Source organism: Hippocampus bargibanti, linkage group LG12 (genome assembly GCF_051943395.1).
Source record: "Hippocampus bargibanti isolate YZ-2025 linkage group LG12, ASM5194339v1, whole genome shotgun sequence".
Classification (NCBI taxonomy): domain Eukaryota; kingdom Metazoa; phylum Chordata; class Actinopteri; order Syngnathiformes; family Syngnathidae; genus Hippocampus; species Hippocampus bargibanti.
The window spans coordinates 1,363,049-1,386,554 of record NC_142745.1 but is presented as its reverse complement, the minus strand read 5'-3'; the positions used below and the strand labels follow the sequence as shown (position 1 = coordinate 1,386,554).

The window sequence follows — 23,506 nt, the reverse complement described above, 5'->3', positions numbered from 1 at the left end:
ATACACATTATGTAATATACAATAACGAGTTAAAAGGAAGAGAGGACGATAAAGGCAAACTTTCAATTCAATGAAATATATTTGAGTTAAAATAACTCAAAACGTAACTCGCCAAACTCGGAAATAGGAAGTGTATCATGTGGCCTTGAACAGATTTGATCATGCCCAATCACGTGACCCGATATAGGCTTCAGTCAGGCGCTCGTCGTCGAGCGATCATGTGATCCGGAAACCAAAACGTGAAGACGAAGGTAAGACCAGACGACATTTGAGATTACATTTTTTTGGCTTGTCTTTTTTTTGGTTTACTTCTTGCCGTTCGCACAAATGAGTTGCAAATTGTTTGTGTTGTTGTTGTTGCATGAGAGTCGCGACAATCTACTGTGTCGACCTTTGGTCACTTTGCTCACTTTGTTGTCGAACTGGCGGACTAATGTCCACCCCTCGCCATTCCTTCTACTTTTTCATTTGTTAATTCATACAGTATTACAACTTCAACAAATGAAAAAAAATCGTGTAGGAATTCTTCTTCTTCTTCTTCTTCTTCTTCTTATTATTCTTATTATTATTATTATTATTATTATTATTATTATTATTATTTGTTTTAAGGGTAATCGTGACACAATTATAGAGGAAGACAAACTGGATATTTACGCGAGCATTTCTAATGAACAAAACTAAGTTTCAGCATGTATCAAAAATAATTCACAATTGTTTGGATGATTAGTCAGTTGTTGATTGATCAATTAATCAATACAATTTTACCGTCAACCAAACTCACCGATGACTACGAACATGCGGGTGTTTTCTAATGGCATAGCTTCCTGTCAAATGGCGGCGGCGATGGTGCTGTTGTACTTCCTGTTGGCGAGTATAACAACGGCGGCGGCGGCACCGGTCGACGATGAAGTTGTCAACCTTCCCGGGCTTGCCAAGCAACCAAGCTTCCGTCACTTCTCCGGATACTTGAACGTGGCGGACGGGAAGCATTTGCACTACTGGTGAGCGTAGCCAAACGGCGTGATCCTCGTGACGGCGTATAGCCACACTTAGCCGCCAACTTCCTCCCGGCAGGTTCGCCGAGTCTCAGAATTCTCCGGCATCCGACCCGGTTGTGCTGTGGCTGAACGGCGGTCCCGGGTGCAGCTCACTAGACGGCCTGCTGACGGAGCACGGACCCTTCCTGGTAGGTGTTGATGGCCCGTGTGTCAAAATTCCGGCGCTGCCTTGAAGTACCTGTTTCTTACTCGGGTATGTTGCCAGATGCTAGCCGTCTCGGAAGAATTTTTGTTGCCTTGAGATAAGAGCGACGTTTGAGAGACGAGAGCGATCCTGTGGACTACAGTGATACCTTGGCTTACGAACTTAATTGGTTCCCAGACAGAGTGTGTAAGGTGAAAAGTGTGTATCCCAAAAAATAATTTCCCATAGGAAACCATTAAAATAAGAATAATCCGTTCCCAGGTCCCCATAAAACCTAATTTTCAACTAAATAAGACTTGTAACTACACACAATAAACCTTATTTTATGTATAATAAATGTGCTAAGGCATTATAATTAAAGACATGAACTGTACTGTATAATAAAGTCGTTTTATTGACTTTTGTGATGGTCGTTGATGGCTTGATGGAATGGAGTCGCTGGTTTCATCAGCATTAAACACTTGATGAGGAACGTAACCTTCTTTCGCCATCTTGAGGAATTATCCCTTGTTTGTGGAGCCTGATTGATGGGATATTTTAACCTTGCAGTCTACACTCTGCTTTTGAACTATGAAAGTTGAAACGAGTTCAAATGTAACTGTTTTCTAGCCATTTTCTCACTCTGTCTCTGTCGTCTGCCTGTCTCTTTAATGAATAAACCACCTCCCCTCACTGCTGCGTTCTCGACCAATCACGTGGCTTAAACCGAAGACTGGGGGCGGGGAATAGAGAACCAAAACAGTCGGCTGCCATTTTGTTGTTAGGAGAACGGGCTCGTTCGCGAACAACACATCACTCATTGTGGTAGCGCCGTGTGTATCCCGAAAAATAGTTTGTATGCCAAGGTAAAATTTTCATAAATTTAACGTTCGTAAAGCGAAAAGTTCGTAAGCCAAGGGTTTCGTAAACCGAGGTATCATTGTATTTCAATTTGCTCCCTTTTGAAATGATTTTGTAACACGGCCCTCTTCTACCTTGTGCAGGTGGAGGATGACGGCGCCACCCTGAGAGAAAACCCGCACTCCTGGAACAAGGTCACGACCCCTTGCGGATGTTTGGCCTTGATTGCTTGCTTTGCAACCTCACTACTCCCGCTTTGAATTGATTGTCCTTTAATTGTCAACAAAGCGATCTTAAGCTGCCGTTCTTGACGTGCGTTATGGCGCTTTCAGATCGCCAACATGCTCTACCTGGAGTCTCCAGTCGGGGTGGGCTTCTCCTACTCTGATGACGGCGACTACGCCACCAACGACACAGAGGTCAGCAGGGTCACTCCCCCCGCGGGTCTGCCTGTCAATCATGTCTTCTTGCTCATCGCTTTCGATATTTAATTTAATTTTTTGTTGCGGCGCGTCTCAGGTGTCCATGCTCAACTACTTGGCGCTGAAGGAGTTCTTCCGTCTTTTCCCCGAGCTGAGCAGCAATCCGCTTTTCCTGACGGGAGAAAGCTACGGCGGCATTTATGTCCCCACGCTGGCCGAGAGGGTCATGGAGGACGACACCCTCAACCTTCAGGTCAGCCCATTAGAAAGAAAACAATAATAATATCCACAAAATTAATTGTCTTTCTTTTGGAAAAAATGTCTTTTGGCAATGAGGAAGTTATATTTAAAGACATCTGTCCGTAGTGTAAAAAGAAGCTAACCACGGTGCTGTTAGCATCGTTGGAGTTACAGTGATACCTTGGCTTACGAACTTAAGTGGTTCCCAGACAGAGCGTGTAAGGTGAAAAGTGTGTATCCCAAAAAATAATTTCCTATAGGAAATCATTAAAATAAGAATAATCCGTTCCCAGGTCCCCATAAAACATAATTTTCTTATTTTCTAAGCCTTAAAACTGCACAAAAGATATCTTATTTTATGTATAATAAATGTGCTATGGTATTGTAATTACAGAAATAAACTGTACTGTATAATAATGTCGTTTTATTTACCTTTGTGATTGTCGTTGATGGAATGGAGTGGCCAACTTGAGGAATGATTCCTTGTAAGCTTTGGCAGCTTTATTGCCAGAACTGGCCGCCTCACCATGACGAATGACACTATGAATCCCTGTACGACACTTAAAGTTCTCAAACCATCTGCGGCTAGCCTTGAAATCATCAATGGATGGCAAACTTCCAAGTTGCCTCTTGATGATTCGAGTGAAGTTGCTGTGCTTTCTCTGCGATAATTTTACCTAGTTCCTCATCAATTGTTTTCTGCTTAGCTGGGTTGATAGCTTCAAGTGTACAGATGGCTTGTGCTGGTTATTTGTGGAGCTTGATTGATGGGATATTTTAACCTTGCAGTCTAAGCTGAGGTATCACTGTACTGGGCTTGACTAAGGACAATCAACTTTTGCATGCTCAGGGCATGGCGGTCGGCAACGGGATGTCGAGCTACGAGCTGAACGACAACTCGCTGGTGTACTTTGCGTACTACCACGGCCTGCTTGGGAGCCGCCTGTGGAGCCGCCTGCAGGCGTCGTGCTGCAGCCGAGGCAAATGCGACTTCCACCGAAACCTCGACGTCAACTGCTCCGCCGCCGTGAGTGTGGCCTGTCTTTTTTTCGAAGCTCCAGAGACGCAGACAACCTAACGTCTGTTTTGCTTCGCGTGCAGCTGGGCGACGTTCAGGAAATCATCTACAACTCGGGGCTCAATATGTACAATCTGTACTCGCCGTGTCCTGGTGGCGTTCCTCGTAAATTCAGGTTCGACGCCGCCCTCCTCGGGTTGCTCCACTCTAAAGTTAAAATCCGACATCCCATTTTTTGTTGGATTCTGGACTATTGTGCTTCAAAGCGCACTCATGGTCCTTGTTGCGTGTTTTTAGTGTGGAAAAGGGCCAGCTGGTGGTGCGACAACTGGGAAATGTCTTCATCCATCACGAGTGGACCCAAATGTGGAACAAGGTAGGTTTGGAAAGGTGCCATTTATTTTGTACGTAACCACAAATTAACTCATTCACTGCCAGACGATATGCAAAAATGTGCCAGGGTTTTTGTCATTGTCACTCAACATTGATGTATTTGCTATCTATTTTCTCTCTAACAAGCTAGCTAGCTAGCTATTAGTTATCTATTAGCTAGCGAGCTAACTTTCTATCTGAGTTATTCCTGGTCCTGAAACTTCACATTCCAAAAAAACATGCATGGCAGCCTGATCGAACACTCCAAATTGTCCCTCAGTGTGAGCGTGTGTGCGGATGGTTGTTTAATCTCTGCGTGCCCTGCGATTGGCTGGCAACCGATTCAAGGTGTCCCCCCAACAAGTGCCCGAAGACGGCTGTGATAGCCTCAAGCGCCCCCTTGCAACTCTAGCGGATTGATTTCAATGAATTTGCCAACCTTTGAACATTGACCTTTTCTTCCTTTTTGCCCACTTGAGAAACTACGAGGTCTGGCATCCGGCAAGATCTCAGTACGCCTGGAGCCACCTTGCACTAACTCCACGCCCGCCACCCGCTTCCTCAATGACCCTCTCGTCCGTCGCGCCCTGCACATCAGCGATAAGGCGCTCGACTGGACCATCTGCAGGTAACTGCCCTGTCAATGGGAATTTAATCAATACATTTTACTCACGTTTTTTTATTTTGTTTCAATGATACTATGATAATAGTAGTAACAATAATAATAATACATTTCATTTCTAAGTGCCTTCCAAAACTCTCAGGTCACTCACAGTCACAGGATACGTTTTTCGGCGGGCGAGCAGCGGCAGCCACACGCGTCAGCGTTCACTGAACCCGGAAGTAACTCAAATGGATATAAAGCTAGCCAATAGATAGCTAGCCATCCAGCTAGACCACTAATAGATAGCTAATAGATACTAACATATAGCAATTAGATAGCTAAGGAGGTAGCTATCAAGCTAGATAGCTATCTACCTATCAAGCTACCTACTTAGCAATCTAGCTAGATAGCTATGAAGCTACCTACTTAACTATCTATTTGCTATATGTTAGTAGCTAGCTAATAGATAGCTATCAAGCTACCTATTTAGCTATCTATTTTCTATATGTTAGTATCTATTAGCTATCTATTAATAGTCTAGCTGGCTGCCTAGCTAGCTTTCTATCCATTCGAGTAACTTCCGGGTTGAGTGAACGCTGGTGCGTGTGGCTGCTCCTTTAAATGGGTCCACCCCGAAAACCAGAGCAGCACTTTTGACAGGCATGGCGCTAGCTCGATGCTAAGAAGAGGCAATTCACTGCACTCCGCATTTCCATCACATCATTTTTTTTTCACTCTCATCAATCTCGCCAATCGCTGCCCACGCCGCAACGCACTCATTCACTCACTTTAGGCGATTATCTCACACCAAAGGCTAATAATAACTTCTTGAATTAATTCCCTTGATCTTTTTCAGTGCTGAGGTGCACCTCAAGTATGGCCAGTTGTATCAGGATGTCAGCAAGCAGTACCTTAAACTTCTGGCTGCACTGGTATGACCTCGCCGGCGCCGATGCGTATGTAGAACTGTCGTGGCTTGGAATTGAAGCGGATTTATGTGGGACAGGAGATGTGAGACAATGTCTATTCGTCAATGGATGCTACAGCTTCGCGTTTGCTTTCAACATTTAGCTTGTAGACGTGCACATTCGACCATGACGTTCCTGATCCACTGCTGAAATCGATGCGTATTGGATTCATCTTCCTGTTTTGTCACTTGACTTTTGATGTGTGTGTGTGTGTGTGTGTATTCCCGTAGAAGTACCGCCTGCTGGTGTACAACGGTGATGTGGATATGGCTTGTAACTTCATGGGTGACGAATGGTTTGTGGAGTCTTTGAACCAGGAGGTTAGTGGACCCATTTTACGGACAACCGACACCATTTTTTTGTTTCCTAACTGACATTAGAAAAACATTTTAAAGAACCAAAAATACCCAAAACAGGGTGATATTTTAGTCAAATACAAAAACACCAATAAAAATGACTTGAAAAGTGTCCCAAAACTGCCACAAAATGAGCTCAGAAATGGCGAGATTCAGAAAGTCCCGCCCTCTTGTTTGTGAGCATACTCCTTCACAAACTGACTTGCTCCAGAATCAAAACAACGGAGAGTTCAGATTCGTAAAAAGATTCTGTCAGTATGTAAGAAAAGAATCTGTTGTAAATTAGATAGCTAAAATATGCGGTGGAATCTTTGTCAAATGCGCTCAGTAGAAGTCATTTGAAGCCATTTTACAAATTATGGACAAAACTTGTCCGGAGGTGTCGGTTGTCCTTTAAAACAAACAAACAAACAAACAAACGCGCGAACACACAAACACAGAAACACACACACACACACAAACAAATCAAAAAAGACCGGTGAAAAATCTCAAAAGGAGATGTGTGTGTCTATGTGATGCTAACTGTTAGCCTTTTGACCGCACGCAGGTGCAGGTGAGTCGGCGTCCGTGGTTATACGAGGACGAGGATGGGCGCCAGGTGGGTGGCTTCGTCAAAGAGTTTAACAACCTGGCCTTCCTCACCGTCAAGGTAAACGCCGGCGCCTATGAGGTCATCGTATTTTGCGATCATCGCCATTGATCTCCTTTCGGGCTTTTCTCGCAGGGTTCGGGTCACATGGTGCCGACGGACAAACCTGCGGCGGCGTTCGCCGTCTTCTCCAGATTCATCAACAAGCAACCCTTTTGAGCGCCACGCCCCCTTTTCCGTGTTAATGAGAACTACTTTTTTGATTGACTGCCTGTTACCACGGTGACTATCATTGCACCCCTGGATCCGATGACTTGTGTTGCACCTGCTGATTGTTTCTTCTTCTTGTATTTTAAGAAGGACAAATAAAAATAATAGTAAAAATAGTAATAGTAGTAAAATAATAATAATAACAATACATTTCATTTAGAAGCGCCTTTCAAAACCCTCAAGGACACTTTACGGTCACAGGATATTTTTTTCTGTGGGTGAGCAGCGGCAGTCACATGCGCCAGCGTTCACTCAACCTGGAAGTACCTCAAATAGATAGAAAGCTAGCTACCTAGCTAATAGATACAGTAATAATGAGAATACATTTAGTTTATAAGGGTCTTTCAAAACTTTCAAGGACACTTTAAAGTCATATGTTACTTTTTCTGTAAAGTGTTATTGATAATTTTGAAAGGCGCTTATAAATTATATGTATTATTATTAATCAAAACAAACATAGTTCAGAATACTGTATTGAAGAAGCAAAGAGTTTCGCCAGTTACAGTATTCGTCGTGTGTGTGTGTGTCACGATTACGAGCGGTAGGGGGCGGCAGACGCCGCAGTTTGGCGGGACGCTACGGAATCAAACCGCGAAGAAGAAGGAAAAAAAAAAGCCTCGTCGTGACGTCAGACAGGCGAGAGTGAAGTCCACCAAAACAAAACAAGTCCAGCAAAGTTAAGCAAACAGGACAAAGGCTGACACGCAAAATGGAAGCTCATGGAGAACATCCAAATCCCAAGAAGATTCTGTGTGTCGGCCTTGTTTGTCTGGACATCATCAGCGTGGTGGACGCTTTTCCTCAAGAAGATTCGGATAGCAGGTGAGCCGAAACGCCAATGGTATCATAATACTTAATACGTTTCATTCATATAAGCGTGCAACCATACGTCGACATGGATATGTGGACATTTGTTTTATGTGTTTATTAAAGTGGACACGCATGTCGACGTTCGGTGTTGAATTGAAGCTTAATTAGAACTAGTCAAAGTAGGGATGTGATCAAAAATTTCAATAATTCATCACACAGTTTCTAAAATCATATTAAAGTGCATTTAAATAGCTTTCAAATGATGTATAGATTATTGTTCTAGCAAAAATGAGAATTCAGACATGAACTTTCGGGCATTTATTTGACATGTTATAATTTTGCAAATACTTTTAAAACAAGGCCAACTTGTGGTTTATGTACTTTATTACGCAAACATTTTGTGATTGACTTGTGTTGTGTGTGTGTGTGCGTGATAGGTGTGTGTCACAGAGATGGCAGCGAGGCGGCAACGCGTCCAATTCGTGTACAGTTTTGTCACTTCTGGGATCGCCGTGCGCATTCATGGGATCACTTTGTGCAGGACCTGTAGCCAGGTAACATAACCACACGCACAATCACACGCACGCACACACACAAGAAGGAGCCCTTGACCTGATTAAAAAGTACATGTACAAATACACACAATCTCTTTCATTCTCTCTCTTTCTCTCTCTCTCACACAGACACACACACACACACACACACACTTGCACACAGACATGACTGTTTTCTTCAAGGCTTTAATTTTTTAGGTCAGAGAAAGCATGAAGCAGTTTCCTGTTTGTAGTTTTATTTTGGAGGATTTTCAGAGGTTCCAGGTGGATGTGCATTCGCCGCATGAGCGCGCCGCCTGCGTCACACCCACGTCGCTCATCATCAGCAGTGCCGCCACAGGAAGTCGCACCATCCTACACATGAACAGGTGTGTGTGTGTGTGTGTGTGTGTGTGTGTGTGGTTGAAGCGCGGGCTCGCGTGCGCCTAAGATTCTGTTTCAGGACATGGTGGCGAAGACTGTCTGGCTCCTCCGAGGTCAGCCGCCAGGTTCCACCATCGCTTTTATTTTGGAGGGGTGTTAGATGCATTTGTGTGTGTGTGTCAGTTTCATGGTTGACGACTTCTCGCGTCGGTCCATCGACATTTCGGGGGTGGCGTGGCAGACGACCGGTCAAACTCCCAGCGCGTGTTGCGTGGTTTGTCCGTCCAGCGGTTCTCGCACCGTCCTGCTAGCCGACACGTAAGACTGTTTGGGGGGGGGGCATCGCTCCAACTGAGCCATTCGTCACGTGACCTGAGCCCTCGTGCATGCCAATCATGGCTGCGGTCACTCGGCAACCCAAAAGATGGCTTTCTTTCCATCTTTTTATCAATTGTTGGAATTCATCCCGTGCCCGCAATCAATTTGCCTTTCATCAACTGATGAATAAATGAGTGATTCAGGGTCACTTTAATTGTCTTTTTTTCTGTGTTTAATTGAAATGAAATTGTGAGATACTTCTGATTTTAGTAATGAAGACATTTTAATTACCCATATGAAATATGTGATGTTTCCTGATGAATTGCATGAGTGAGTTAGTTGTGGACACCTGCTATTCGCCGGGCTAACTGCCACGGAATAACATTGAAATGGTTTGACACCATTTTTCCGCAGTCGCTAATTTCCATTTTTGACTGTCAAATTCCATCCATCCATTTTCCGCTTATTCCTCAGTAGGGTGGCGGGGGGGGGGCTGTTCCAGCCGTCTTCGGTCACTAGGCAGGGGACACCCTGAACTGGTTGCCAGCCAATCACAGGGCACACAAACTACCAGTCATTCTCACACACACAATTTAGAATGTTCAATCTGCCCGCCATGCATTTTTTTTTTTTGAATGTGGGAGGAAACCGGAGGACCCGGAGAAAACCCACACGGGCCCGGGGAGAACATGCAAACTCCACGCAGGGAGGCCGGAGCGGGTCTTGAACTCACGACCTCTGCCCTGTGAATCCACCATGCTAACCACTTGAGTACCGGTCCGCTCTTCTCTATGAAATTTTACATTTTAAAATGTAATACTTCATATGGCAAATTGGTGAATATTAGGGTGTCCACTCATTTTTTTTTCTTGACATGATATTATTTTGAACAATGTGTGTAAACTCTCAGTCCTACAGGAGTGGTCCATCGATGAAAAGGTTTCTTCAGCCGTCATCTGTACTTCTTTGAAGGTGTCGGACGTTTCGCTTCTTATCCAAGAAGCTTCTTCAGCGAACTAAAGTCTTACCGGTAGTATCGGCCTTATATATATATCCCTACTGTCCAGACATGGCGGTGCCGGACTCTGGACAGTAGGGATATATATAGGGCCGAAACTACCGGTAAGACTTTAGTTCGCTGAAGAAGCATCTTGGAAGGTTCTTATCCAAAATGCTTCTTCAGCGAACTAAAGTCTTACTGGTAGTATCGGCCCTATATATATATATCCCTACTGTCCAGACATGTGTCCAGACAGTGACCGGCACCGCCATGTCTGGACAGTAGGGATATATGTATATATATAGGGCAGAAACAACCGGTAAGACTTTAGTTTGCTGACGAAGCATCTTGGATGAGAAGCGAAACGTCCGACACCTTCAAAGACGTACAGATGACGGCTGAAGAAACCTTTTCATCGATTTTGAACAAGGATAATCATTCTGGCCATGTAATTTGCGCAGTAACATTCCAGACGTGACGTGGGAAGACTTCAAGGCAGTGGATCTGAGGGCCTTCAAGTGGATCCACTGGGAGGTGAGCCCGGCGGGGCGCAGTCATCACCAATGGACTGACCAAGCAGGCCGCCACTGCATCCCGCAGGGGCGCAACGCAGATGAACAGCTGAAGATGATGGCCGAGGTGATGCGATACAACGCCGGGTTGCCGCAGCAACAGAGGATCGTTGTCTCCGTGGAGATTGAGAAGCCCAGAGAGAAGCTTTATCAGCTCTTCCCTCACGCTGACGTGGTTAGTCACAATCCTACCCTGTACGTCGTCGTGTAGGTTCTCGGTTGTACAGCAGTGGTCCATCGATGAAAACTGTTATCTGTACTTTTTTATAATAATAATAATAATAATAATAATAATACATTTCATTTCTAAGTGCCTTTCAAAACTCTCAAGGTCACTTTACAGTCACAGGATCGTTTTTTCTGTGGGTGAGTCGCGGCAGCTACATGCGGCAGCGTTCATTCAACCTGGAAGTAACTCAAATAGCTAGAATGTCAGCTAGCTAGCTAGCTAGCTATTAGCTAGCGTGTTTGCTAGTGAATAGATAGCTATTAGCTCGCGAATTGATAGCTATTAGCGAGCGAATTGATAGCTATTAGCGAGCGAATTGATAGCTATTAGCTAGCTATAGAGCTAATAGATACAGTAGCTAGCTAAATAGCTAGATAGCCAGCTAATAGATTTTCAAGACGTCTTGAATGAGGTCAACTGAAGACGCATAGCTGATGGTTGCCTCTATCAGCTCAATTAATAATGATAATAATAATAATACATTTCATTTATAAGCGCCTTTCAAAACTCTCAAGGACACTTCACAGTCACAGGATATTTTTTTTCTGCATGTGAGCAGTGGCAGCCACACGAGCCAGCGTTCACTCAACCCGGAAGTAAATCAACTAGATAGAAAGATAGCTAGCTAGCTAGCTAATAGATACAGTAATAATCATAATACATTTCGTTTATAAGGGCCTTTCAAAACTCTCAAGAACACTTTACAGTCACAGGATATTTTTTTTCTGCATGTGAGCAGCGGCAGCCACACGCGCCAGCGTTCACTCAACCTGGAAGCTAGCTAATAGATACATTTATAATAATAAAAAAATTGAAGGTGTTGGACGTTTTGATCCTCACCCGAAAACTAGTGTTTTTCTTTGTTCTCTCAAACAAAGAAATCACATTGAATTCCTTTTTTTCCCTGCCAGCAAACTTTTTTTTGCGCTTTCTGTGCTTGCCAGGTATTTGTGAGCAAAGATGTGGCTCGCCACCTGGGCTTTGACACACCTCAAAGCGCTCTCCGAGGCCTCCGAGGTCGTCTGAGAGCAGGGTAGGGCTCACACACGCAAGCGATTGACGTTTGACGCTAAACGTGCGTACGATGACAACCGCGGTTGTCCCGTTTGTCGTCTTTCAGCGCCGTGATGATCTGCGCTTGGGCCGAGAAAGGAGCGGACGCCGTGGATGCCGACGGAAGCTTGCTCCATTCCGACGCCTTCCCGCCGGAGCGTCTATTGGACACGCTGGGAGCCGGAGACACCTTCAACGCCGCCGTCATCCACAAGCTTTCCAACGGTGACGTACACGCGCAAAAAAACATCTCCGGGTGGAACGCCTCCACTGACAAAAGCATTTGGCCTACAACAGGTTCCCGTTTGCAGGACGCGCTAACGTTCGGCTGCAGGGTGGCGGGCGCCAAGTGCGGTTTCCACGGTTACGATGGCATCGCAGACAAACGGACGCAGGTGTGACATTGGCACGGTCGTGTAATTGATTGGAGATGATAGATCATGTCATGGATCAATACTGTCATTAAAAGAAACTTTGAATAGACAAAGCACACATGTGAAGAAAGGAGGCAAATAATTTAAAAAAAATACTTTTTTCAAACACAAAACAATTGTTTTATTTCCGTTCAAAATCATGCTAATCAGTCCTCTTTTCTGGAGGATAAAAATCGGATCATTTTTACTCATGAGGTGCTGCAATTACAAACGTTTTGGTCAATTAAAAAAAACAATCAAGATCAAGATGATTGTCCAAAATGATGACTATTTTGATCATGGCGGCGTGTTCGATTCATTGAACTTCTTGAAGTGAGTGCATGTATACAATTTTGTACCTGTGAAATATTTACAACATATTGCGTGTTTGTGCAATGTGTGTTCATTTTGCGGCGGCGGCGGCCACCATCTCCCTCAGGCCTTTGCTGAAGTGAAGATTTGCTCCAATCACGATGAAACCCTGTAAGAGGTCACAGGTCAATGTCATGGACTCATCCCGCACACACACACACACACACACACACACACACACACACACACACACACACACACACACACACACACACACACACACACACACACACACACACACACACACATTCCTGTTTCAATGGTTTTGTGAGGTCCGGAAATAACTCCAGATAAGGAGTGAGGACCACCGTTACTGATAAATTTAGAACTAGTGTTGAACACTAAATGTCACCCCATTTCCCACTTCAACTTCTTTTAAAGAAGTGGACTTGAAACTGAAATAACAGCAGGAGTGAGGTTTCTGAATGGCTACATTCAAAGTCCTCACCCCTGTGGTGAATTTTGTTGAAATATCGTTTGACTTTTTGTGGTATGAACTTTTACCTCGCATTAACCACGCACACACAAACGTAAACACACATGGTGAGACATAAGTGTGTATCCAAGTGAAATGAAAATACACACAAAAAATCATTTTGGGTGAATTTGTGAGGACCTTTCTGAAACTTTAACAGATGCATATATAGACCCTCTAGAAGCCTTTAGAATGAAAAACTTGTGAGGACCGGCCAAAATGTCCTCAGTACGTATGGTATATAAAATGTTAGTGGTCCTCACAAGACTTATCATACAAACACACACACACACGCACTTACGTTATGATACTCCACCACGTCTTCAATGAGGTCCATACCGTCAGCCAAAGGGATACGAACGCCTCGCTTGGTCCAGTCTGGAAACGCGTGCGCACAAAGCCACACGATTAGCGTGGACTCAAGCGTTGTTGTGTGCTAACGTCATCTTACTGTTGATGAGAGGCACCACGGACATCTGCAACATGGTTTTCAGAGGAGCTTGCAAGGGAATCAGCTGAAGAATGTCACACATGGTGGTGGAGAGACACATTTTAAACAAATGTGACATGTCAAAAGCATGTAAAAATGACAGTGTCATACCACACACAAAATATAAACGTGTAAACAAGTAAATAGAATAAAAGAAAGTAAAAAAAAACATCAATGACACACATCAACTGACACCGAAGCCACATAGGGAGGTGGGGACACCTCATACCAAATACATGCATCATACATACATACATACATACATACATACATACATACATACATACATACATACATACATACATACATACATACATACATACATACATACATGCATGCACACATACATACACACATACACACACACATACACACACACACGTACATACATACGCATATACACGTACATACATATGCATACATGCACACATGCATCCATCCATACATACATACATACATGCATACACGCATGCACGCATACACGTATACATACATACATACATACATACACACATCAAAAAATTAATAAATACACAAATAAGTCAATGAATTAAAAACTGTATAAATAAATCAAATCAATAAATAAATGAAGAAACAAATAAATGAATACATAACTACATAAATAAATAAACAAATACATGAAGAAACGAACAAATGAATAAATAAAATAAATAATATGGAAACAAATAAACAGATAGAAAAATAAATAAATACACAAGCAAAATAAAATAACTGCATAAATACATAAATAAATAAATACAATAAAAAAAACCACCCAAAGACATGAAAAAAAATGCAAATAATAATCAAAAACAAGAAAAGCGAGGCTGCCTTACCGCCAGAGATTCCAACGCTGATTGGTTGGAGTAGATTTTGAACCTGAAAGAATCAAAGACACGTTGGGGACAGACACGTCCACGCGTGAGTGCGTACGACTGCAAGCGTGTTTTGACCTGCGCAGGTCGGCTTGGACGGCCAGACGTTTTCCTCTGATGAAAACTTTGGCGTTAAATTTGGTTTCCTGTCGAAGCACACAAAACAAATTCCCGACTGCTTTGGGAAGACCTCGGCAAGGTGCGTTCTGCGCGCGCCGCGTGCGCCGTACGTACCATGGTCATGCTGCTGAGGAGCACGGGCGCTTGTCCGGCAGGCATCAACAACACCTTGACGAGGGCCGTCATGGCGACGGTGGCGCCTGCCGTCTTGACGGTGGACTTTGGCGGAGTGTTGACAGCCAGTTCCAAAGACACGGGCGAATCCATCAGTGCCGGATTCTAACAACCCACAGCGAGTAGACGTCGATGCCTATGCCATCAAAGACTTGGCCATTTTGCGCGAGCCACTCAAGGTCACTTTACAGTCAGAGGATCAGTTTTTTTCTGTGGGTGAGCAGCGGCAGTCACATGCGCCACCGTTCACTCAACCTGGAATAACTCAAATAGATAGAAAACTAGCTAGCTAATAGCTAGATAATATATAGCTATCTAGATAGCTATCTATCTAGATAGATAGATAGATAGATAGATAGATAGATAGATAGATAGATAGATAGATAGATAGATAGATAGATAATAGATAGCCAGCTAGTTAGTTAAATAGTTAATAGACAGCAAATAGATAACTAGCTAGCTAGCTATAGCCAGCTAGATTTGTACAATGATGGTTTTTGGGTGTGATTTTTTTTCAGTAGATGAACTCCCCAGGGACTTCTTGCAGGACAGTGAAGGGCAAAGGTCATCAAAGACATCCAAGACACGACGTTAGTTACTCGCCAGCATCATGATGGTTCCAAAGTAGGTCGTCCTCAGCAGCATTTCCAGATCTTTGGGCATCTGAGAAAAGACACCACCAAAGACTTGAAGGCCTCACCAGCCGGCGTCTCGGAGCGGCGGCGCCTCACGTTGTCGTTGGTGATGTTCAGCTGGAAGATTCCGGCCTTGTAGTAGGAGAAGAGGCCGCTGTCGAAGAAGAACTCCGACAGCGCCAAATAAACCATCCTTTCATATTCTCGGATGACGGGTTCCGCCGCGTAGTTGACCAGCGTGTCGTTCTCGTCCCGTAGGTGGAAGAACATCCCCTGGCAACGGCGCGCATGCGTCATGGACGACCGACTCGGTTACACTTCGCCGCACGTCGTCCGCGTACGCGCGTCTCACTCGAAAGTTCATGTCCAGGCTGCGATTCGTCACCAGCGGGTCGTCTGTCAGCGAATAGTCGATCCCGATGTAGCTGTCCACCTCCGTTCTCACCGGGATGCTCTCCAGCATCCCGTTGATGTGCACCAGGGACGCGTGTCGCAGGGCCGGACAGATCTAGCCGCACATAGCCAAGATACGGCAGGTGAGTCTCAAATGAGGGGTAAGACGGGCCAGAGACGCACCGAGGACAGACTGAGAGGGGAAGCAAGGATGTTAGAGACACGCAAGTCCCTCAAAGAGAAAGAGACAGGTGAAGTACTGACAGCCAAGCGAGAGAGGCTGAGAGACAGACAGACAGAAATACAGAAAGACAGACAGACAGAGAGAGACAGAAATACAGAGACAGACAGAGAGGGAGAGACAGACTGACAGCCAGAAAGACAGACAGAGAGAGTGGGAGAGACAGAAAGACAGACGGACGGACAGATAGGGGAATAGAGAGCAAGGAGACAGAGAGACCGGTTCACACTGGTGAGGAAGACACAAATGAGAGACAGACAGGTGAGTGAGTGAAAGAAAGAAGTGTGGCAATTAGAGGAGATATAGACAGATACGTGACAGAGATGTGAGACAGATGAGACTAAGTGACGGACTGCTGAGAGACAGACAGACAGACAGTGTGTGACAAAGTGAGAAAGATGTGAGACAGATAGGTGAGAGAGAGAGAGAGACACCTGCTTATTGAGGAGGAAGCGCATGCCAGTGGTAAGAATCCTGCCCAGGAAGTCGTAAACTCTCCTGTGGGAGAAACGGTCGTTGGCGACAGTGGTTCAGGGTGTCCTCGCCGAGCGTCAGGCAGGCCACGTTACCCTAACGTTCCGCTGAACTTTGCCCTCATCTTCTGGATTTTGGCTTCACAGCTGACATTGTTGATCTTGAGGCGTCCGTGCTGGTCTCGGCCCAGCTCCAGCGCCGTGTTGATACGGACGCCGTCGGCGGACGCCTCGATTGTTCCTGTGTCGTAACTGACGAGTACGCCAGCGATTTGCTCACTCAACTGGTAGCGATTGCGACGCGGCGATGGCGGCGCAACTCACAGGAACCAATAGAGGAGCCGTCGGTGGAAGCTGAGCGTGATGGACGAGTCGTGTACGTCAAACATCACACCCGCTTCGGGCAGGAAGCTCAATTGGGCGTACGTCAGGTTGAGCTCCTTGATCTTCACGCTGGACCACACGTCAACACGCATCGTCAGCTAGCCCTAATGCTCTACCCATTGCATGCAATATGCCATATTAGCTAGCTATCTATCCATCTATCCATATATCCATCTATCCATATATCCATCTATCCATCTATCCATATATCCATCTATCCATATATCCATCTATCCATATATCCATATATCCATCTATCCATATATCCATATATCCATCTATCCCTCTATCCATATATCCATATATCCCTCTATCCATATATCCATATATCCATCTATCCATATATCCATCTATCCCTCTATCTATCCATATCTATCCATCTATCCATATATCCATCTATCCATCTATCCATATATCCATATATCCATCCATCCATCCATCGCAGTGCATGGCGCAACATACTTGTTGATGGTGTACTGGAAGTTTCCCTCCTTGCCGCTCATCTCGGGCATGCTGATATTGCTCAGCTCCTCCTCCACAAATTTCTGCGTCTCCCATTTGACTAGACAAAAACGCAACAAAGCTCATTCGGCGGCTGGCTGGTTAACTCCTTCCTTAGACAGAATTTAGGACTTGAAAGTCCCTCACAGGAAAAGCTCATGAGCCAGGTTACAAATTTATTAGTTCATGGAAAAGACGACCAATTAAAAATATCTGTTTTATTGCTGGGGCGTGGCATTCTATTCAAGAAAACTATGTTTAACTAATGTATCACTTTAATTTGCATATACAGGTAACATCCGATTTACAAACCGGCGCAAGTTACGACCACCCGTACTTACGACCACGACCGCCAGACCTTTTTTTTTTTTGACAGTGTAATCCAGATTGACATGGTGTACTATCCTGTCGTTTAGGAGATGCCAGCGTGTCGTCATTCCTTATGATCACGTGATCCCATCGTCAGCCATTTTGAATACTTTTCGATTTACAACCGTTTGACATACGACCGTTTTGTCGGAATGGAACCTGGTCGTAACTCGGATGTTACCTGTACTCTCAATCAATCGCTTGGCAGAGGGCCGCAGAATATGGCCATCTGTCATAAACGACCGCGTCCCCTGCCGGCAGTAAAAGACAAACTTCCTGCGTTCGAGTAGGGTCTTACGCATGTCCAGGCCTCTGTCCGTGATACGGATTTTGCATCCGGCCGGCTCGGCGGCGGCGATCGCCCACGTCAGCCCGCAGACGACGAGGAAGTAGCGGCGCCACGGACGGGAAAGCATGCCAGAAGTAATCCAGACCCTGCCTGGATTGCGAGAACATTCCGCTGCGGTTGAGAAATGACAAGCAGAAAAAACGCCGGCCGGGGATGTCGATGGTGAACCCTAGTAACCTCGCTTCCAAAACATTCCTCCTCCAAACGCACCAGCCGAGCAGCTGAGGCTGAAGTGGCGAAAGGACGCTAACATCGCTACTCTCATGATTACTTTACTCTCCCTTTGTCATTTTAGCGCCGCCAGCTGTTTACTTGATGGACAAAAAAAATGAGTGGCAGCAATGCAAAACGCCTTTGATGCCCTCCCGCTTGGCTTTCGACATCCGACATTCGACGCTGCAGAGCTTGAAAGGTCTGGTTTCAAACTACGGTTAAAGTTTTAAAGGGTTTTCATCGAGGATTTAGATTTACAATTTGGGTTTAAGAATAAGGTTTTGCTTTCAAAGTCATGTTTAATAGGGGCAATCGGGGCATCCAAAATGAGGGGTTTTGATCTCAGGTAATATTTCAAAGTTGGGTTTTAAAGGACAACTGACACCATTTTTTTTTGTTTCTTAACTGACATCAGAAAAACATTTTTTTTTTTTTTTAATAGCATCTAAAATAGCCAACAGACGCATGCTGATATTTTTAGTCAAATGCAAAACACCAATCAAAATGACTGCCACAAAATGAGCTCCGAACTGGGCAGATTGAGAAAGTCCCGCCCCCTTGTTTGTGACGTCACGCCAGGATACACCTTCACAAACTGCCTTGCGCCAGAATCAAAACAATGGCTTCAGAGACTTCAGATTCAGAGAGTGGTTGCTAGCTTTGACGACAATGAGGTTAAAATCTTAGCGAAAGAACATAGATGGTTTGAAAGGAGAGTAAAAGAAGCGATTTTCATCAAACAGCTAAATCCTTCACTAAACTGATATGATGCGGTGAGGTTCAATTTGGATCGTTTGTACAACAGCCTGCTTAGGCAACATAGGATTAGCAATGCTGATGAGGTGATACCGGAGCAAGTGGGGCAATCAGGCCAGTCGTTAGTCAGGACAATAAAAAATAAAATGAGTAGAGCCGCAGGGAGTGGTCTTCTGCTCCCCCAACCTGAGAGCAGGGACCTATCATAGCAGAGTCAGGCACCGCACTTCTGGATAGTAGGGATTTATATATAGGGCCGAAACTACCAGTAAGACTTTCGTTCGCTGACGAAGCATCTTGGATAAGAAGCGAAACGTCCGACACCTTCAAAGAGGTACAGATGACGGCTGAAGAAACCTTTTCATCGATGGACCACTCCTGTACGACTGAGAGCTTACACAGACAAATGTAAAATCTAGCTATATGCAATGGAATCTTTGTCAAATGCGCTCAGTAGAAGTCATTTGAAGTGATTTGACAAATTATGGACGCAACTTGACTGAAGATGTCGGTTGTCCTTTAAACTGGGGTCAGGATTTCAAAGTATCTACCATGAGGATCTTCAGGCTCCAAAGTTTGAAAGTGGGGTTAGGCTTTCAAAGGAAGGGGCACATCTGGGGGGCAACCGGTCAAACAAGTCATCTCAGTGCAAAAAAAGTGTTTTCAAAAGAACCAGCGATGACCGCTGGGTGACCTCCGACCCATCGTTAGCGAGCCTAGCAAAGGCTTAATCGGGGTTTTCATTCTCTTTGCCCAATGTGAGTGCGACATGCTGTGTTGCCGCGGCAACTCCGGATCTTTCTGATGCACACCAGGGATTTTAATATGTCAACAGTGGGCAAAATGTTGCGCATAAGTGAGTTAGGGGAGGCGGTTTTACGCAAGCCTCACTCAGCTCTCCATGACATTTTTGTGTCGGATTCAACCTTTGGGAGATTTAGAAGAGGCCATGTTGAAATGAAGCAAAGTTCTTCTGCTGGCTGGGAAGAAAGCCAAAACAAAGAAGCGTCCGGCGCTGCTTTGTTTCAAGGACAACTGACGCCGCCGGACAACTTGCGTCCATAATTTGTCAAATCACTTCTACTGAGCGTATTTTACAAAGATTCCACCGCATATTTTCGCTATATTTTACATTTTAAGACTTGCGCTGAATATTCAGGAAGTCTTGTTTTCAAGTTGATGACGATGCCTGACGTGACGTCACGGAGGGAACGCCCCTGACTGAGAAAGCGACACACAACGCATTTTGGGTACTTTTTGTTCGTCTGAAAACACAAAATTAAAAGGGAAACTACATAAATAACACAATGGTGAATCGTTGTGTGTTGCAACAAGACTACTATTTGATACTAGTTGACACAAATTCCCAGCGGACAAATCAGCCCATTTCCAACGGAGTTTTGGCGCCATCTTTTGCTTTTTCTGGGACGCTATATGCTGTCCTTGACGGCTCAAATCGATATGGGAGGACTCCTTTAATCGATTGCAAACATGTATGCTTTCCTCTTCAGAACTATTTCAATCATATTCATAACTGGATAAGTAACAAGAAAGCATCTTATCCAAATCTGAAGCCATTGTTTTGATTCTGGATCAAGGCAAGACGTCTTGGCGTGACGTCACGAACAAGGGGGCGGGACCTTCCGAAACGGGCCACTTCCGGGTTCAATTTGAAGTCGTTTTGGGACACTTGAAGTCATTTTTATTGCTGTTTTGCATGTGACTGAAAATATCAGCCTGCGTGTTTTTGGCTATTTTAGATGCTATAAAACGTTTTTCTGATGTCAGTTAGGAAACAAAAAAATGGTGTCGCTTGTCCTGTAAACCGTGTTTGTCAATTGGGGGTGACATCCCGCACGTGGGTCAATGAAAATGAAAGGGAAGGAAAGGAAAGCCTCTTTGGGGAAGTTGGAACAAATGGCTGACACGAGGGGGGTGATGTTGGGGGGGGGGGGGTGTTCTTTTGATGCATCAGAACACAAGCTTTTGGCGCTCCACCATTTGTTGAATGAAAATGTTATTTTGTTACAAAAAATGTGCAATTCAACAGAAAACATCATAGTAAAAAAAAATATGTCAGGGCCGCCTAACACAATGACAATAGACATTAAAAAACGACAGACTAAAATGCCAAACCGACTCATAAAGATACAATACAATACATATAGATTTATATCGCGCTTTCACAACAGCTAAAGCAGTAACAAAGCGCTTAATAATTATAATAATAATAATAATACATTTCAAATTCACCCAAAATGATTTTTGGCGTGTATTTTCATTTCACTTGGATACACACTTTTTACTCACTGTGTGTGTGTGTGTGTGTGTGTGTGTGTGTGTGTGTGTGTGTGTGTGTGTGTGTGTGTGTGTGTGTGTGTGTGTGTGTGTCTCGATAATGAGAGGAAAAAGTTCATACCACAAAAAGTAAAACATTATTTTAACCAAATTCACCACAGGGGTGAGGACTTTGAATGTACCCATTCAGAAACCTCACTGCTGCTGTTATTTCAGTTTCAAGTCCACTTTTTATTTCTTTGTTTTTAAAGAAGTGGAAGTGGGAAATGGGGTGACATTTAGTGTTCAAGTGTAACACAAGTTCTTCTCTAAACTTATCAGCAATGGTGGTCCTCATTCCTTATCTGGAGTTATCCGGACCTCACAAAATCTTTGAAACAGGATTAGGTGTGTGTGTGTATAGATGTTGCAAGTACTCACAGTTGAGAGACAGACTTGTTCGATGTCTTCTAGATGTCGTGACGACTGCCCACTCGCTTGCTGCATGTCTTTTTATCCCAAGGGACTGGCTTTTACCCCTCCTCCGCTGCTGTGTGTGTCCATTCGACTGAGATTTACAGCTTGACTGAAGACCGTTAAGGGGGGCGTGAGGGGGTGTCTCCCAGAAGAGCAAAACTTTCCTGGAAGTTCTGCTCTCTAATCGTGTGTGAGCGCCTTGGAGGATGTTGCCTTGAAAGTGGCTCTGTGTTTTCCTTCATTGTACAATATTTCCATAGTCGGCTAGTAGCTGACTGGTTCAGCTACTGCTAATATAACGGCAGCGACGGTGCCGCTAAATAGGTCGTTTAGACCAGGGGTGTCAAGCATATGGCCCGCGGGCCGGAACCGGACCCAGAAGGAGGTTTGATCAGGCCCGCAGGATAATTTAAAAGTGGAAAATATACATGGAAGTCATATTTTTTTACGAGGTGCAATTCAAAGATTGTCCACTAGGAGTAGCGCGGTGCTGTTTTGATCAACAGAAGAAAACAGCGGTGTATTTTTTTCCAACCGCGGTTTCAACACCAAAATGTCATTATCCAAACGGAAAACAGTAGATAAAGAGTGTAGAATTTTCAATGAAAAATGGAGCATGTCATATTTTCTGACAGAGATCCATGGGAAACCTTTGTGCTTGGTGTGTTTTCAACAAGTTTCGGTATTAAAGGAATATAAAGTGACAACTACATTTATACCACATGAAAGTGTCAGCTAGTCATTACATGACACCTGATATTGATGCACTTATACAGGCAAAAAAAAGGCCAAATATCAGGAACAAAAACAATGGTTTAAAAATTCCTTTCTTTAAAAAAAACTCATTTAATCTAAAAGTGCATGACAATATTTTTCGATACTACGTAATTTATTGTGAGTTTTGTGCCGTTGGATCAGTTGCAATGCATATACATATGTGAATGATAAAAGTAAATTGCACATTTGTTCATGAAACGAAATGTTGTGTAAAAGGAATGTTCATTAACGCCATTGTTGTCGTTAAAGTTGAGTTTCAAGCGACGGTTGTCATTTCATGAGGCCATGAAATATTTTGACTCCATTTTAAGGTGCAGAAGCACATTTTGGCCGCATGATGGTGCTGTAGTCACTGTTTAGTATCGGCCGTCTTTATGTCGACTTCAAATTAATTTTCTTAGATGTTTTTTGGGGAAACGTGACCCTATTAACTTATGTGAATAATTTATAGTTACAATACTTAACAGCAATTGCCTAAAAATATTACATTAATCGTAATATACAAATAAAACAACGATACGGAAGAAATAAACAACTTGAAGTGTCCATTGATCACGTGGGGAGTCGTCTCCTTTCCGGAAATTGCCGGAAATAGCCGAGTGAGATAAGGGATGGAGCGAGCGCAGATGAGTCGCACCGAACCCCATCAGTGCACGGACTTTGATTGATAACTATTTATTACGTCATTCATAGCTATCGCTTGCATAAATTACGTCATTTTATTTTCATGATCGTTTAGCCCGTGAGCTGCACGTGACGTCAGAGGATGCCTTGGGACGAAAGTGGTGCCAAAAGGTGAGTGAGCTTGTCGTTACATCATTAAAAAAAGTTAATGGCGTCATGTGCGACGGTGTCGTTTGTATGAACAGCCTGTGACGTCATCAAGATTTGTGTTCATTTTGGGAGGAAGTGTTTGTTTGCAGTGACCTTCAAATTAAAATCAATCGGAAAGAAGAGAGTC

The 23,506-nt window shown here is 44.2% G+C and overlaps 3 protein-coding genes across 9 annotated transcripts; 2 read left to right on the top strand and 1 right to left on the bottom strand.

Annotated features, from left to right (window-relative positions):
* The first annotated feature begins 168 nt into the window (after nt 1–168).
* ctsa (cathepsin A) lies at nt 169–6,998 on the top strand. The gene is made up of 14 exons (XM_089009737.1): nt 169–251; nt 821–1,001; nt 1,075–1,186; nt 2,187–2,237; nt 2,376–2,462; nt 2,563–2,718; nt 3,556–3,732; nt 3,807–3,898; nt 4,021–4,099; nt 4,575–4,723; nt 5,556–5,631; nt 5,898–5,987; nt 6,571–6,672; nt 6,748–6,998. The coding sequence occupies exons 2-14, from the start codon at nt 832–834 to the stop codon at nt 6,829–6,831; spliced, it is 1,425 nt and encodes a 474-aa protein (XP_088865863.1). The 5' UTR covers nt 169–251; nt 821–831; the 3' UTR covers nt 6,832–6,998.
* Nucleotides 6,999–7,375: 377 nt separating this feature from the next.
* Nucleotides 7,376–13,243, top strand: khk (ketohexokinase). 7 transcript variants are annotated; one of them, XM_089009738.1, is made up of 10 exons: nt 7,376–7,704; nt 8,130–8,246; nt 8,480–8,614; nt 8,793–8,927; nt 10,389–10,461; nt 10,528–10,674; nt 11,673–11,761; nt 11,849–12,006; nt 12,079–12,176; nt 12,634–13,235. In XM_089009738.1, the coding sequence occupies exons 1-10, from the start codon at nt 7,592–7,594 to the stop codon at nt 12,679–12,681; spliced, it is 1,113 nt and encodes a 370-aa protein (XP_088865864.1). In that variant the 5' UTR covers nt 7,376–7,591; the 3' UTR covers nt 12,682–13,235. The 7 variants fall into 7 exon arrangements, with proteins under 7 accessions (XP_088865864.1, XP_088865866.1, XP_088865865.1 ...); XM_089009742.1 differs by having other exon boundaries at nt 7,548–7,704; nt 8,502–8,614; nt 12,634–13,237; XM_089009740.1 differs by lacking the exon at nt 8,793–8,927 and having other exon boundaries at nt 12,634–13,239.
* On the bottom strand, nt 12,312–21,874 carry pltp (phospholipid transfer protein). Its single transcript, XM_089009736.1, has 15 exons — nt 21,733–21,874; nt 17,995–18,135; nt 17,289–17,388; nt 16,767–16,895; nt 16,539–16,694; nt 16,404–16,467; nt 15,688–15,843; nt 15,432–15,608; nt 15,304–15,363; nt 14,641–14,805; nt 14,485–14,552; nt 14,368–14,410; nt 13,493–13,556; nt 13,343–13,419; nt 12,312–12,675 (listed from the first exon to the last, which is right to left on the bottom strand). Exons 2-15 carry the CDS (start codon nt 18,110–18,112, stop codon nt 12,598–12,600), a joined length of 1,455 nt encoding a protein of 484 aa, XP_088865862.1. The 5' UTR covers nt 18,113–18,135; nt 21,733–21,874; the 3' UTR covers nt 12,312–12,597.
* Nucleotides 21,875–23,506: the final 1,632 nt, after the last annotated feature.

Excerpts from the sequence above, each read along its gene's own strand:
- khk (XM_089009738.1), top strand. The coding sequence starts at position 7,592 with ATGGAAGCTCATGGAGAACATCCAAATCCCAAGAAGATTCTGTGTGTC. Across the intron at positions 8,247-8,479 it reads TGTGCAGGACCTGTAGCCAG|TTTTATTTTGGAGGATTTTC; the intron begins GTAACATAACCA and ends TCCTGTTTGTAG. Across the intron at positions 10,675-11,672 it reads TCTTCCCTCACGCTGACGTG|GTATTTGTGAGCAAAGATGT; the intron begins GTTAGTCACAAT and ends TGTGCTTGCCAG.
- ctsa (XM_089009737.1), top strand. The coding sequence starts at position 832 with ATGGCGGCGGCGATGGTGCTGTTGTACTTCCTGTTGGCGAGTATAACA. Across the intron at positions 2,238-2,375 it reads ACCCGCACTCCTGGAACAAG|ATCGCCAACATGCTCTACCT; the intron begins GTCACGACCCCT and ends TGGCGCTTTCAG. Across the intron at positions 3,733-3,806 it reads ACGTCAACTGCTCCGCCGCC|CTGGGCGACGTTCAGGAAAT; the intron begins GTGAGTGTGGCC and ends CTTCGCGTGCAG.
- pltp (XM_089009736.1), bottom strand. The coding sequence starts at position 18,112 with ATGCTTTCCCGTCCGTGGCGCCGCTACTTCCTCGTCGTCTGCGGGCTG. Across the intron at positions 15,364-15,431 it reads TGAACATCACCAACGACAAC|ATGCCCAAAGATCTGGAAAT; the intron begins GTGAGGCGCCGC and ends GTCTTTTCTCAG. Across the intron at positions 13,420-13,492 it reads CGTGGTGCCTCTCATCAACA|ACTGGACCAAGCGAGGCGTT; the intron begins GTAAGATGACGT and ends ACGCGTTTCCAG.